This window comes from Cajanus cajan, chromosome 3, assembly GCF_000230855.2.
Source record: "Cajanus cajan strain Asha chromosome 3, NIPB_CcT2T_4, whole genome shotgun sequence".
NCBI classification, from domain to species: domain Eukaryota; kingdom Viridiplantae; phylum Streptophyta; class Magnoliopsida; order Fabales; family Fabaceae; genus Cajanus; species Cajanus cajan.
In genome coordinates, this window is record NC_138519.1 from 39,454,952 (window position 1) to 39,469,215 (window position 14,264).

At 37.1% G+C, this 14,264-nt stretch overlaps 1 protein-coding gene across 5 annotated transcripts in view; it reads left to right on the forward strand.

The window, feature by feature from the left end:
• The first annotated feature begins 1,773 nt into the window (after positions 1 to 1,773).
• LOC109793278 (uncharacterized) overlaps positions 1,774 to 14,264 on the forward strand; it is a 62,461-nt gene continuing 49,970 nt past the window's right edge. For 2 of the 5 annotated variants that reach the window (XM_083070892.1, XM_083070891.1), the window contains exon 1: positions 2,789 to 3,219. In XM_083070892.1, coding sequence (XP_082927018.1) covers positions 2,916 to 3,219 — 304 coding nt within the window. In that variant the 5' untranslated portion in view covers positions 2,789 to 2,915. Of the gene's footprint in view, positions 3,220 to 3,582; positions 4,197 to 14,264 lie in introns of those variants that run through there. The other 3 variants (XR_014432441.1, XM_083070890.1, XR_014432443.1) reach the window with 3 other exon arrangements.

Genomic DNA, 14,264 nt, shown 5'->3' on the forward strand with positions numbered 1-14,264 from the left:
TTTGAGTTAGATTTCAATTTACTATTATAAGATGATATTAGAATTTATTTTAGTGAGTGTTGTTGAACTTATCAAATTATCTGTTATTTGGTAGTTATCATACTATCTGTAGATGGGTAGTCTTGTAAAAATTCTTTTAGAGATGTCGAATTCTAGAGATCAGAAGTGTGTTGAAGATTTTATATAAACTAGTGAGATGGTTATATTAGTGTGTATAAATAAGGAGTGATTCTTATTGAATATGTAAAATTGAGTTAAACTCTAAATCACTCTCTTAATAAATCTTTCATTTATAGCGAAAAAAAAAACTTCAAAATTTGTTTTAGATCTCTCAATTGGATGGGTTTAGGCTACGAACAAGTGTGTGGCTATGTAACTTGATATTGTGCGTGGACTTTTGTCTGTTGATCGTGGCCTGTGAGTGAAGATCAAACAAGAGTGTGGTTGATCACATGCATGGATCCATTCATTGGAGTGTGTGAGGCAATTCTCCCCACTAACTTTTTGAATTTACTTATAATAATGTGATATATTTATAAATTATTTTTGTAATTTGGAATGCTGTAAAAAAGTTATAATAAGAGTATTGGCTTCACAAGTTTATTTGCTCTTATTCTCTTTTCTTTTTTAATTACACATTAAATGCTTTTTTTTTTCTTTTATCTATATTTTATATTATTAATAAAGGAGACTTTTTTGTTGATAACTATGTTTAATTTTCTCATTGAACCATTTCATCCTTAATAGTAATACAAATATGGTATCTAATTATTTTCTCTTCACTTTTTGGGTATATTTATTATTTTTTCTTCTATTTTTTAAAATAAATACATAGAGATATAAAGCATCTTTTTTTTTTCTTTTCTTTCTAGTTGTTTATAATTGTAGTTCACGTAGTATTTCTGCATTAAGTTAAAAAATTTACCTTAATTTTTCATTTCAAACTATATATTTTTTATCTTTATATATAAGTTTTTTTTAATCGCAATCCGTATACTGCTTTTTTAATCACTAAATTTCAATAATAATTTAAATTATCAACAATAAAAATAATTTTACAATACAATTCAAATTATTCAATATAAATTCAAAATTTGATTCATATGTACTCAGATACATTTATTTACAATGAATTTTAATAATAATATAATTTTTGCATTAATTTTTATATATATATATGGTCTCTCATGACATAAATAAGAATATATTTTGGAATTCATGAACATTAAGTTAACTTAATCTAAAATTCACATGCATAAATAACATAACTAGTATATTTCTTCCTAAGTTGTTTAAGTTACTACATAAATTTTAATCATATATTATATTATAATTTATTAATGTATTATATTTCTTAGGAGTAATATATTAATAAAATTATTAAATCGGCGAAAGCTTCATTTTCTCCATCATCCATTGATAACTTCACAAAAAAAAAAATTTCATTTAGTATTGTAGATACTTTTGTTATAGTTTTTCGATCAGATTTGAGTTTCATATTAATAATATATTTTATATAAATGAAAACTCGATATTATATATTCATGCATATTATTGAAGTGAATAACATCAACAATATTGTATCTAAATTTTGTCCTAATTTCAACTACATTTGTAATCTATGACATTAAGTTAGAAATTCGTATAATGAGAAATGGAGACTTATTAATAGAATATGAAATAAATAAAGTTTCCAATTGCATTTTTTTTTTACTTCAAGCCATGACTTAGAAAAAATTATGGGATAGTGAGTCAGTTGAGACGTTAAATCACTCATTGAATTATATATCTTTTGTATTATTTAATATAAATTTAAATATATTTTTACTTTCTACAAAATAAAAGAATCTTAATTTTTGTCTCTATAATTTTTATTTTTATTTTTATTGCAACCGAGATCGCAACGGGACGACAAAAATAAAATTTAAAACAATAAAGTCACCACTATTGTTTATTTTTATATAAAAACATTAGAAAAACTACGAAATCGAAAATGGTCTACAAAAATCAGATTTTTGAGTTCGGGAGTCGGTTACGTGTAAGGAAGGTATTAGTACCTCATATCGTTCGTCCTAAGACGATTACCTTTAATTAATTAAACAAAATTATTTACAGCTTATAAAATATTTATCTCACCCTAAATTAATTAACTATAATGATCAAATATATTTTATTTAACTAATTTAACTAATGCATTTAAAAAAGGTTAAAGTTATTATTATTGTTGTATAAAAATGAAGATAATATTATTTTTTTATCACATACACATTTGTATAAAGAAACAACTTAATCACATAAAATCAATTAAATTAATTTTGTTAAAACAAGAAACAAATACCATCATCTAATATTAAGGGAATTTCACATAAAAATAATCTTTTTTGTTCTATCTTAGTAATATTAATATTGATAAAAGAGTATTATTATTATTATAGTAACTATTATTATTATTATTATTATTATTATTATTATTATTATTATTATTAAGGTTATGTAATAACCTAATCTATAAAATTACGTAAGAATCTATTATATATATATATATATATTAATTATGTATACTATTTGTTATATATACGTATATAATATTATTATAATTATAACTAAAAAATATATTATTTTAGTAAAATATTATCTGATTACTCTTTTTTTTTAAAAATAAAATAGTTAATTAATTGTATGTTAAATGGACTTAACCCATATGCTGGACCAAAATAATTAATTAATTGTTTGTTGAATGGGCTTAACCCATATGTTGGCCCAAAATGGAAAGAAAAGGGGGGAATCAGATGGCACTTGGCCATTTCAGTGGAACCCTAAAAATTGAAAAGGGTGAGGTCTGAGAGGAGTGGGGGAGGCTCTACTAGGGTTTTGCGCTCAACCTCCCTCCACGGACGTTGACGACGCGGGCTGCCATGGCGTCGTTGTGGCTAAGGTGGACGGTCGGCTATGTAGAGGGAAGGAGAAAATGGCTGCAGAGGGAAACGAAGAAAGGTGGAGGGTGGTTGCCGCCACTGGAAATCGTTTCTGATGGTGGTGCACGGTTCGTCACAGTCAGGCATAGTAAGGGTTCACGGAAGAGACTAAAGGCCGACGATGCTGCCACCAAAAATTGCCTCCGATGGCGGCGCATGGTAGTGCACGGTGATACTCGCGATGGTCGGAAATTGCCTCCGACAGCGGTGCATGATGGTGTTCACGGGAAGCACCGTTTCTCTGGTACTGTTCATCAGCCCTTTTTTATTATTTTTTTTAATCTATTTTGCTATTGTAACTGGATTTTTACTTGTTAAATGCTTTATGAGAATGAGGGTTTCAATTCCATTGTAAAAGATTCACTAAAAAAAATTGTTTTACTGATTAGAAATTAATTTGCATTTTATATAATAACAACAACATCATACTAAATAAAAATCAGAGAGAGTAATTGATACCTGCACTACTTTAGCCTCTTCTTTTGCCTTCTGCTTGAGTTGTCCCTGTTTGAAATTTGGTTGTTCCCTGGGTTCTTCTCTGTTTCAAAATTTTTTCATTTTCTTCAGTTCATGTTATGTTCTATTATTTATAGACTCACTACTGTAGACACCCAATTTCGTCCGGGGGGCATACAAACGAAGAAATGAGCGTCTATTATCAAGGAAATGAGCTCCCAATAATGGAAATATCAAGACATGACATCAGGAGGCTAAAAGCCCAAAAAAGCTAGTTTTAGTAGTCCGGAACGAGCCGTTCCAAAATCGGAACGGCTGTTCCAAAATTGGAACGGGCCGTTCCAAATTTGGAACGGGCCGTTCCAGGCTCTTTAAAGAAGGCTAAAAGACACGTTTGGAACGGGCCGTTCCCAGATTGGAACGGGCCGTTCCAAATAACAAAAAAAGGCTTGAATTTTTCATTTGAAACGGGCCGTTCCAGAATGACCTTTATGTGTTAAACGCGCCTCCGGAACGGGCCGTTCCAATTTCGGAACGGGCCGTTCTGGACCCTGTCTGAAGCCTATAAATAGGAATCTCGGCCACATTTCTGAGGGACTCCAAATTTCGTCCGGAGCTCGAAATTTCTCTCTTTTTCTCTCTTTTTGCTTTCTTTTTCTTTCTCTTGTATTTCTTGAGATATTATGAGGTATTGTATTGTGAAAGGTTGCCACAAAGGACCTAGAATCACCATTAACAAAGCTTGATACGAGGTATTTTAGTCAATCTTCTTCTCTCTCCTTTATTTTTTATCTTTGTTTCTTATTTTTGATAAACATTATTATAATAAAAACAATCATGTAGATATTTTAGGGTCATTCGTATAATTTAAATTTCAAGCATGTGAATAGTTATTAACAAAGGGGATCTAATATTTAATTTATTATTTTTTATCATGTTAACTTCATTATAGGGTACCGATTTAGGGCGCTGTAAGGGTGCTTAATACCTTCCTTACACGTAACCGACCCCCGAACACAATTCTGGTTATCAAGGCCATTATTGGACCTTTTAAAAATCTTTTCTTTTTCCAATGTTTTGAGTAAAACATTGGTGGCGACTCCATAAAACCTATTTTCAAAACCATCAATTAAGGATTAGTCTGGTGTTCGGGCATTCCTCAATTGATGAGATCTTTAAAAGGATGTCTAAACCATAGGTCGCAAGATCGGAAATTTTCGGGTTGCGACAACTACTGTTTTAATTGTGCTTTGACAGTTTGTCCAAGCTCATGCTTTTGGAAGCATATATGGTAGAAGCATGCTCTTAGGGACATGTTGGTGGCTATGGCAGAGGTAAGCTTGTTGGAGGAGAATTAACAGTACAAAAAAGTGTAGGATGGCAAAGATTTTGGGTGCAGAGAAAGATTTGTTTTCTGATTTTTTATTATTATTTATGATTATTGTGTATATTTTTTTTTGTTTAAATCTAGTTTATAAATTATTTGTTTTTGAATCATTAATTTGAAAATTTTGGGAAATAAATTAGTAGAAAAATTAGTGGAATAAAATTATTCTTTATGGTTGCCCCTCTTTACTTAAATTTTACTAAAGAATATGAATAATAGTAGTTTTCATATAATTGTAGTAAAAGATAAGTAAAGACTTAAACTCCAATTTTGTCTAGGGCAAAAGTTACGTGTATTCACCACTTAGAGGAAAGATAGTCATGAGGATTTAGCATACATTGGAGAGTATAAGAATCTAAAAGTAATAACCATAAGGATCCTAAAATATCAAAAGAATAGTGGACTTTGGGATATAAAATATTCGAAGCAAAAAGCACGATGACTCAAATATGAAAATAGTGGACTTGGGGGACCCAAAATATTAAAAGCTAAGAGCATGGGAACTCAAAATATGAAAAATAGTGGACTTAAAGATCCAAAATATTTTGAATTAAGAGCACGAGGACTTCAAATATGAAAACAGTGAACTCGGGGATCCAAAATATTGAGAATTAAGAGTACAGAGACTCAAAAGGCTAAAATTTACATTTGGAACGGGCCGTTCCAAATAACAAAAAAGGCTTGAATTTTTAAATTGGAACGGGTCGTTCCAGAATGACAATTATGTGTTAAACGCGCCTCCGGAACGGGCGTTCCAATTTCAGAACGGCCCGTTCCAATACACTAAATTAACACGTAACGGCCAGATCCAGAACGGGCCATTCTGATTTCGGAACGGGCCGTTCTGGACCCCTTCTGAAGGCTATAAATAGACCGCTTGGGCTCATTTCTCAAAACTCCAAAAAAATTTTGTCCAGACTCCTTAAGACTCAAAATTTCTCCCTTTTTCTCTCTTTTTCTCTCTTTTGTATTTCTTGAGATTTTGTGAGGCATTGTAGTGTGAAGGATTGCCACAAAACACCTAAAATTTTCCTATTTTGAAGATTCAAAAGAGCTCATTCAAGAGGTATTTCAGTTAATATCTTTCTCCTTTTTTTTATTTCTTATCTATAATAAATATTGTTATAATAAAAATAATCATGTAGACATTTTAGGGTTAATTGTATAATTTAAATTTCAAGCATGTAAATAATTATTAATAAAAAGGGGATTTAATATTTTTATTATTATCATTTATAATGTTAACTTCATCATAGAGTACCAATTAAAGGGCGTTGTAGAGGTGCTTAATACTTTTCCTACACGTAACCGACCCCCGAACCCAATTCTGGTTATCAAGGCCATTATTGGATTTTTGAAAACCTTTTCTTTTTCCAATGTTTTGAGTAAAACATTGGTGGCGACTCAATGAACTCATTTTTTAAAACCATTAATTAAGGATTAGTCTGGTGTCTGGACATTCTTTAATTGATGAGACTTTTAAAAGAATGTTTAAACCATTAGTCGCAAGATCGAAAATTTTCGGGTTGCGACAGATGGCGACTTCACTAGGGATGTTTAAAGAGGGTCAGACCCATTTAATTGATGAAGTTAATAAAATAAAAATAATAATTTAAATATTTTTCCCCTTTACTTTGTTTGCTTTATTTGTTTGGCTTTAATATTTGTTTGTCTATTTAAATTCAGCATTTGTTTGGAATAAAAATTGTACACAATCCTTTGCACACAACAGTTCCCCCTACACCCGGGGGCATAAGGGTAATAAACATAGGGAGTGGTTGACGTACGACCGACCCAAGTTTGGCCTTGGAGCCTGCGAGCCTTGTCAGAAATCACACTCAAGGTGATAATCGGTTACTCTAGCCTGAAATACTGCGACAGACCTTAGAGTTTGCCAGGTGACGGCGACAGAGATACTGGGTCCCTATAATGGGGGCACCTTGGGGGCCTTAAGACCAGTGAGATTAGAACTATCCTATACAATGCACTTTTCTTGCAGGAACCACATACCAAGGATTTAAACGTGACTGTTCGCGGGTGTACATTTTTTTGAGCATATGTGTGTTGCATTTGTTTGTGTTTATTTATTTCAAATGGATAAGAATTACAAACAAATAAATATTAATAAAAAAAAATGATAAAATTTTAACTCCCTTCTATATACCTAAACCTCAAAGCATCATATAGGATAGTTTATTTCAAAAAAAAAAAACAAACAAAAAAAATATAGCAAAAAAAAAATCATGCATCATAACCTTTAGTAAAAAACATGATAAAATTTAGGTAGAAAACAAATATCAAGCATCTTTTAGTTTAGCATATACATTCATTAGAAATGGAAGACACATAGTATGCAAAGATTTTTGAGAAAGGAGAACATTCTAAAGTACACGAATCGTGTGCCCTTATACTAAGGAGGCCTACTAGACTTTGAACTCTCGTCATCCTTTCAAAAGAAGGCAAAGTCTACATCTTCTCAGACTTCTTCCAATCTAGAAAGATGTCATTCCTCAATTCAAATAGGAGATTATTTGAAATTTCGAAAAGGAGGCACGCAAAAAAAAAAGAAAGGAAATTGAAGCAAAAAAAAAAGAAAAGAATTTGCTTCAAAAGAACATAGTTTGATAATAAGCACCCTTACACCTCCAATTCATGATCAAATCACTCCAAACCGCATCTTTCTTTTCTAACTCATCAAACTCGTTAATAAAGATGGAAATTTTGGTAATCACCAAAATAGTGGGGAACCCGAAGATCCTATTGACGATTACTTCTGATGGGAATGGCAAGAAGAGAATCTGAGAAGAAACGAAGATTAATTGCAAATCAATGAACGAGCAAACATGTCTTTAGGGATATCATTCAAGCATGAGCTTCTGTAGCCTGCAACAATATCATCGAAGTGCACCGAAAGATCTTGTACAAAGAATGTTCTCTAAACAAACAAATCAATAAGAATGATATTTGTTGAATTTCTCAATCATCTTTGCATCCTATTTTGCACTTCATATAGATAATATGCCTTCCTTGTAAATAATAAATAAGAATAAAAAGGGAAACCAAACCTGTGCGTGTTAATCAAATAATGAGATCACTGGTAATCAAGTGCAAACTCGATACATCAAATTGAAAGCACTTAAAAACCAGTAATTGTGCAAGAAGACTGGGGGGCATAACACGCCCAAATTGACGATTCAAACACTAAGAGTTCCCCATGCGAAAATGACAACTGTTGGGATAGGAGGAATGATCAAGAATGAATGAATCATTGCTGTCGCCACCCGCCGAAACGGACCTTGGCATTCGCGACGATGGTCGAACTCTTTTTAAGTTTTGAAAAAATGATGGATTGTTAGAACGACTTATTCTCAAACTGAGACCTCATCGAACTAACAATTTTATTAAATGATTCACCAATCCATGTTAATCCCAAGCGGGACCCTCCATGGATTAGTGGTTTTCGCAAAAGGGGGTTCTTGGAGTCGCCACCAATGTTTTACTCAAAACATTGGAAAAAGAAATAAGGCAATTGATTTTCGCAAATCAACTTAGGCCATTACAACCAGAGTTGGGTAAGGGAGTCGATTACGTGTGGGGAAGGTGTTAGCACCCCACAACGCCCCTTTCGGGTTCCCTATGACGGATTATTTCATAAATAATAGTGTAAAGTTACTAAATTACCCCTATTTATTAGAAACGATTATGAGTAAAATATTTACATGATGAAAACTTTAAACGTGTAATGCAACAATCAGAAAGCGGTAAAAGAAAGGATTTTGGGAATAAACCTTCGAAGCGTGCTTTTATATATTCAAAAAGAGTTAGGAGGCTTTTTGGCGCTCCTTTCCCTAGAACAAATATTCACTATGGAAATCAAAGAGATTTCCCTTCGACTTGTTCGAGTCTCAAGCTTCAAGGCTCATGACTCAAGAACTTAGTCGGGTTGGCTCTCAGAGAGGTTCCTAGGGCAGAGAATAGCTCAAAAACCCAAGAATCCTCAGCAAGAGGGTCCAAACCTGTGTCAAAAGTGTGGGAGGACGTGCCAATGACGTCCTATTTATAGGATTGAGGCGCAATACGGCCTGGGAGGTCAATACGGCCCGTACTGGGTTTTTGAACTACAGTACGGCCGTATTGAATTTGGTACAGCCGTACTGAAGTTCAAAAACTTCAGTACGGCCGTATTGATTTCACTACGGCCCGTACTGAGCCATTTTAAACTACAGTACGACCGTATTGAATTTGGTACGGCCGTACTGAAGTTCAAAAACTTCAGTACGGCCGTATTGATTTCACTACGGCCGTATTGTAGTTCAAATGGCTCAGTACGGCCGTACTGAACCTCTAGGAGGGCGTATTGAGCTCCAATCCTCGCACACCCTTATTCTAAGCTACTCTAAGACCTTTAGACCTACAAAGAATCACCCTAGGGTCTTCCAGGAGTCCTTTTGGCTGACTTTCCTTCGGTCTTCGAGAGTCTTTGAGCTTTATTTCTGACCCGGACAATTTTAGGGGTCTACAGCTGCCCCCCCTTTACTTAGTCGAACGGCTTTTTGGTGTACCGATTGACAAGTAAAGGAGTTGACCCAATTGTCCGGGGAGTAAGCCATCCTTCCGACTTGTAGTGTCTTCCGGTGGGAAAATTGTTGAGTGGCCTCTCCAGGTTGAGTATTAGTCGTCGCCTCTCTAGGCTCGTGCATACCTCCGTGTTTCTGACGACGGGGTAGCTGAGTACCGCCTCTCCAGGCTCGTGCATACCTCGGTGTTTCTGACAACCTCGGTAGTTGCATACCTCCGTGTTTCTGATGACGGGGTAGCTGAGTACCGCCGCTCCAGGCTCGTGCATACCTCGGTGTTTCTGACAACCTCGGTAGCTGCATACCTCCGTGTTTCTGACGACGGGGTAGCTGAGTATTAGTCGTCGCCTCTCCAGGCTCGTGCATACCTCGGTGTTTCTGACAACCTCGGTAGCTGCATACCTCCGTGTTTCTGACGACGGGGTAGCTGAGTACCGCCTCTCCAGGCCGGTGCATACCTCGGTGTTTCTGACAACCTCGATAGCTGCATACCTCTGTGTTTCTGACGACGGGGTAGCTGAGTACCGCCTCTCCAGGCTCGTGCATACCTCGGTGTTTCTGACAACCTCGGTAGCTGCATACCTCCGTGTTTTTGACGACGGGGTAGCTGAGTATTAGTCGTCGCCTCTCCAGGCTCGTGCATACCTCGGTGTTTCTGACAACCTCGGTAGCGTGAGTTTGCCCTCTCCAGGGTCTGCATGCCTCCGTGTTTCTGACGACGTTGGCAGCGTGAGTTTGCCCTCTCCAGGGATGCATACCTCTGTGCTTCTGGTCACTTTGGTAGCGTGAGTTTGCCCTCTCCAGGGATTTGTGATGATTTTGTCTCCACAGTCCACGATGCTGCTTCGACGGTTGTTTTTGATTTTGGTGCCGCTGAGGGCTGGATAACGCAGGGATCCGTCTAGGGGATGTGCAGTTACTCATAGGTTCTTGTGTCCTAACTTTCCATTGCGTAGTTGGTGCCCACTGGGGAAATTCTGATTCCTTGGGGATGTAGACACAAAGATGCTCTTTCTGATGTGAGCGGTGCCTTATGGTTGGCTGACGTCCTTTCGACGGTGGTGGAGTATCCCAGTTATTCTTATTCGGGTGACTCTTTTGATTTTCTGGTTTTGTTGCCTCTGCGTAGGCTGTTATTTGCTGGGGGATTCTGTTGTGATGATTTTGTCTCCACAGTCCACGATGCTGCTTCGACGGTTGTTTTTTGATTTTGGTGCCGCTGAGGGCTGGATAACGCAGGGATCCGTCTAGGGGATGTGCAGTTACTCATAGGTTCTTGTGTCCCAACTTTCCATTGCGTAGTTGGTGCCCACTGGGAAATTCTGATTCCGTGGGGATGCAGACACAAAGATGCTCTTCCTGAGGTGAGCGATGCATTATGATTGGCTGACGTCCTTTCGACGTTGGTGGAGTATCCCGGTGACTCTTTTGATTTTCTGGTTTTGTTGCCTCTGCGTAGGCTGTTATCCGCTGGGGGATTCTGTTGTGATGATTTTGTCTCCACAGTCCACGATGCTGCTTCGACGGTTGTTTTTTGATTTTGGTGCCGCTGAGGGCTGGATAACGCAGGGATCCGTCTAGGGGATGTGCAGTTACTGATAGGTTCTTGTGTCCCAACTTTCCATTGCGTAGTTGGTGCCCACTGGGAAATTTTGATTCCGTGGGGATGCAGACACAAAGATGCTCTTCCTGAGGTGAGCGATGCCTTATGATTGGCTGACGTCCTTTCGACATTGGTGGAGTATCCCGGTTATCCTTATTCGGGTGACTCTTTTGATTTTCTGATTTTGTTGCCTCTGTGTAGGCTGTTATCCGCTGGGGGATTCTGTCGTATTGATCTTGATTGGCCTCTTCTGTTAGGCGGATTATCTTGACGTTCGGTGTTTGGTTGAATATCGAATTCCGCTTGGGGAATGGGTATTGATCTTTTTGGATTTTCCCTTTTTTTGGAGGAGTGCCTCTGAGTAGGCGAATGGGGATTGGGGATCTTATGTATCCCAGAGTATTATTTAGAAAGCCTCTTCAGGCTTAGCTTCACTCGTCGCTTGAGTTGGAAAGCTATCTTCCACTGAGGAAGTCTGAGTCCTTTGACTCGGATATTTTGTTTGGATGATCATGCTTCCATTGGGGAATCTTGCTGATCTTGCTCTGATAGCTTTCACTGGGAATTCGGCCCAAGAGTGCAAGCTGAGATGTCTCTGGGGAGTATTATTTCGGCAAGCCTCTCCAGGCTCAGTTATTCTGTATGATTGTTGGATTTTCTCTTTTTGAAGGAGTGCCTCTGAGTAGGCGAATGGGGATTGAGGATCTTATGTATCCCAGAGTATTATTTAGAAATCCTCTTCAGGCTTAGCTTCACTCGTCGCTCGAGTTGGAAAACTATCTTCCACTGAGGAAGTCTGAGTCCTTTGACTCGGATATTTTGTTTGGATGATCATGCTTCCATTGGGGAATCTTGCTGATCTTGCTCTGATAGCTTTCATTGGGAATTCGGCCCAAGAGTGCAAGCTGAGATGTCTCTGGGGAGTATTATTTCGGCAAGCCTCTCCAGGCTCAGTTATTCTGTTCGATTGTTGATTTTTCTGAATTTTTGCCTTTTTTGTCGATTTTTGGCTTTTTCTGTACGGAAGGATCTCAAACACACTCACAGATAAAGTATGCAGAGGAATGAAGATGTTGTTGATGTACAAAAGAATGGGCCAATACGGGCCGTATTGAATTCAATACGCCCGTATTGGTGTGGACGTTATGGCCAATGCTGCCGTATTCATTTCAGTACGCCCGTATTTGAGTTGAAAATTTGTTCATAACCCTAATTTTAGCACGGGTGTACTGAACATGGTACGGGCGCTTTGTTTTTTCTGAAGTTTATATGTTTTTTGCTTTTTTTGTTTTTTTGTTTTTTTGTTTGTTTTTTCAATAAACAGAGAATAAGTGATCTTCCAGTACACCTATCATCTGTATGCATGTATGTTGTATGATGCACCTAATTCTATTTGATTTATTTTTCAAAAGAATTAACCGATGCGTTTCTTTGCTTGGATTTTGCCATTCCTCTTAGATGGGCTGTGCGCTGCCGATTTCTGTAACCGAGGAATGATGCGTGTTATATCGAGATTGGTGTCATCAACCCAGTGATCCTTCCCTTCCTTTAGAAGATGTATCAACCCTCCTATTGACCACTATATCTCCATGTTTCCACTAGATTATTCTAAAATCGTTTGGGACAAGAGAAAAGAAAGGAAAGATATTTTTTGTTCAAAAGTTTGTGTTTTAGAGGGGATTATTATTGTTTTGAAAGCGGTTTTTGTAAGAATGGCTGGCCAAGGTAGGCTCATGTGTTTAGGCTTGTTTGATTAAACACTTATGAAGTTAAGAAAGTCCTGTTATTGACGTTGTGATTTGACAACTTAGATAGCTTCCCTTGAACCTTTCTTTTTGAATTCGGCTCATGGTACCATCATGGATTTCTTTTGCTTTTTGATTGTCCTTATTTTTTTGCCTAAAACACCCCTTTGTGGTGTCTCAGCGGACCTTTGTTTTTGTTTATTTTTGCAACCCTAATTTTTGCCTAGGTCACCCTTTTGTGGGATTCCTAGCGGGTTCTTTGCTCTTATTTTTGCGCAGCCCCCTTTTTGGGTTTCCTGCCGAGCTTTTTTGTTTTCATGATTTTTGTTTTTAAAGGATTTCTTTTTTATCCATGATGGCACTTGTCGAGGCCAAGGAATGGTGCTCCAAGTTGTCATACACACTTCCACATAAAAATGATGCGGGTTTATTGTTATTAAGACAATTTTAACCTCATTCATGCTTATTCAAACAGGGTTAAAATAATGTGGTCTAGAAATTTATTGCAAGCAAGAAAAGAAGCAATAAGAAATAATAAAGAATGATTTTATTATAATTCTAGCGGAAACATGTGCCCTATCGAGGCTCGGGGGTCGGGCTGTCCCCGAGGAGTAATCTCTAACAGTCATCAGGTCTATACATCCCTATCGGAAGGAGAAGAGCACTTGATGACGACGACCGGCCTTGACGCTTGTGAACCGGCCTTCCTAAAGATCTGGCTTAAAGAACGTCGAGAAGGATCTTGGTTCCTCTTCGTCCTTTGATCTTTATCCTCGGATTCTTTATTTTCCTCGGTTTTTTCTTTTTCTTTTTCCTTTCCTTTATTCTTGGGAGCTTTATCATGAAGATCTTCGGGAGTGTAGATCCTGCCACTCCTAGTCATGCCCCCAAGTCCAGCGATGTTAGAGATATCGCTGTCGGCAGAAGAATGGATGTCGTATATCCGTGGCACAGCCTTATTCGATTCGTAGGGAAAAGGTCTTGGAGTAGTGATCCTTAACAGTGTCGGACCTTCCCCTTTATTCGTCTTGATTACCAACAACGGAGTTGATGTGCGTTCGCTTGGCGCGGTTGTTGGTTTACACTTAATAACAAACGGCGTGCGATCCATTCCGAACATACGCATCGATTAATTCTTTCTTTTTATTAATGTTTATTAATGAATTACTGGGAGAGATATATGCAAATGAATGACTATGAAATGCAAAGGCAATTGAAAGATTTCATAGATCTCAAAAATTCGATTTATTAATCAAAGAAAGTGTACAACTTATTATACAATGCTTTGAATCAATTTTTTACAAAATGAGAAAAGCCGATAGAAACCCACGGGTGGGTTCATGTTTCTTCTCCATTCATCTTCGGCTTCCTCTACATGGCGCGCCATTGCTTCGACTTGCGTATGGACTGCTTGGCTCATATCATCGCTAGTCTTTTGAGCGTCCTTCGCCTTTTGAATGTGGTAGTTGATCATGGCTTGCATCTCATTAAGCTCGTCTTCGGCTCGATCCTTCTCCTCTC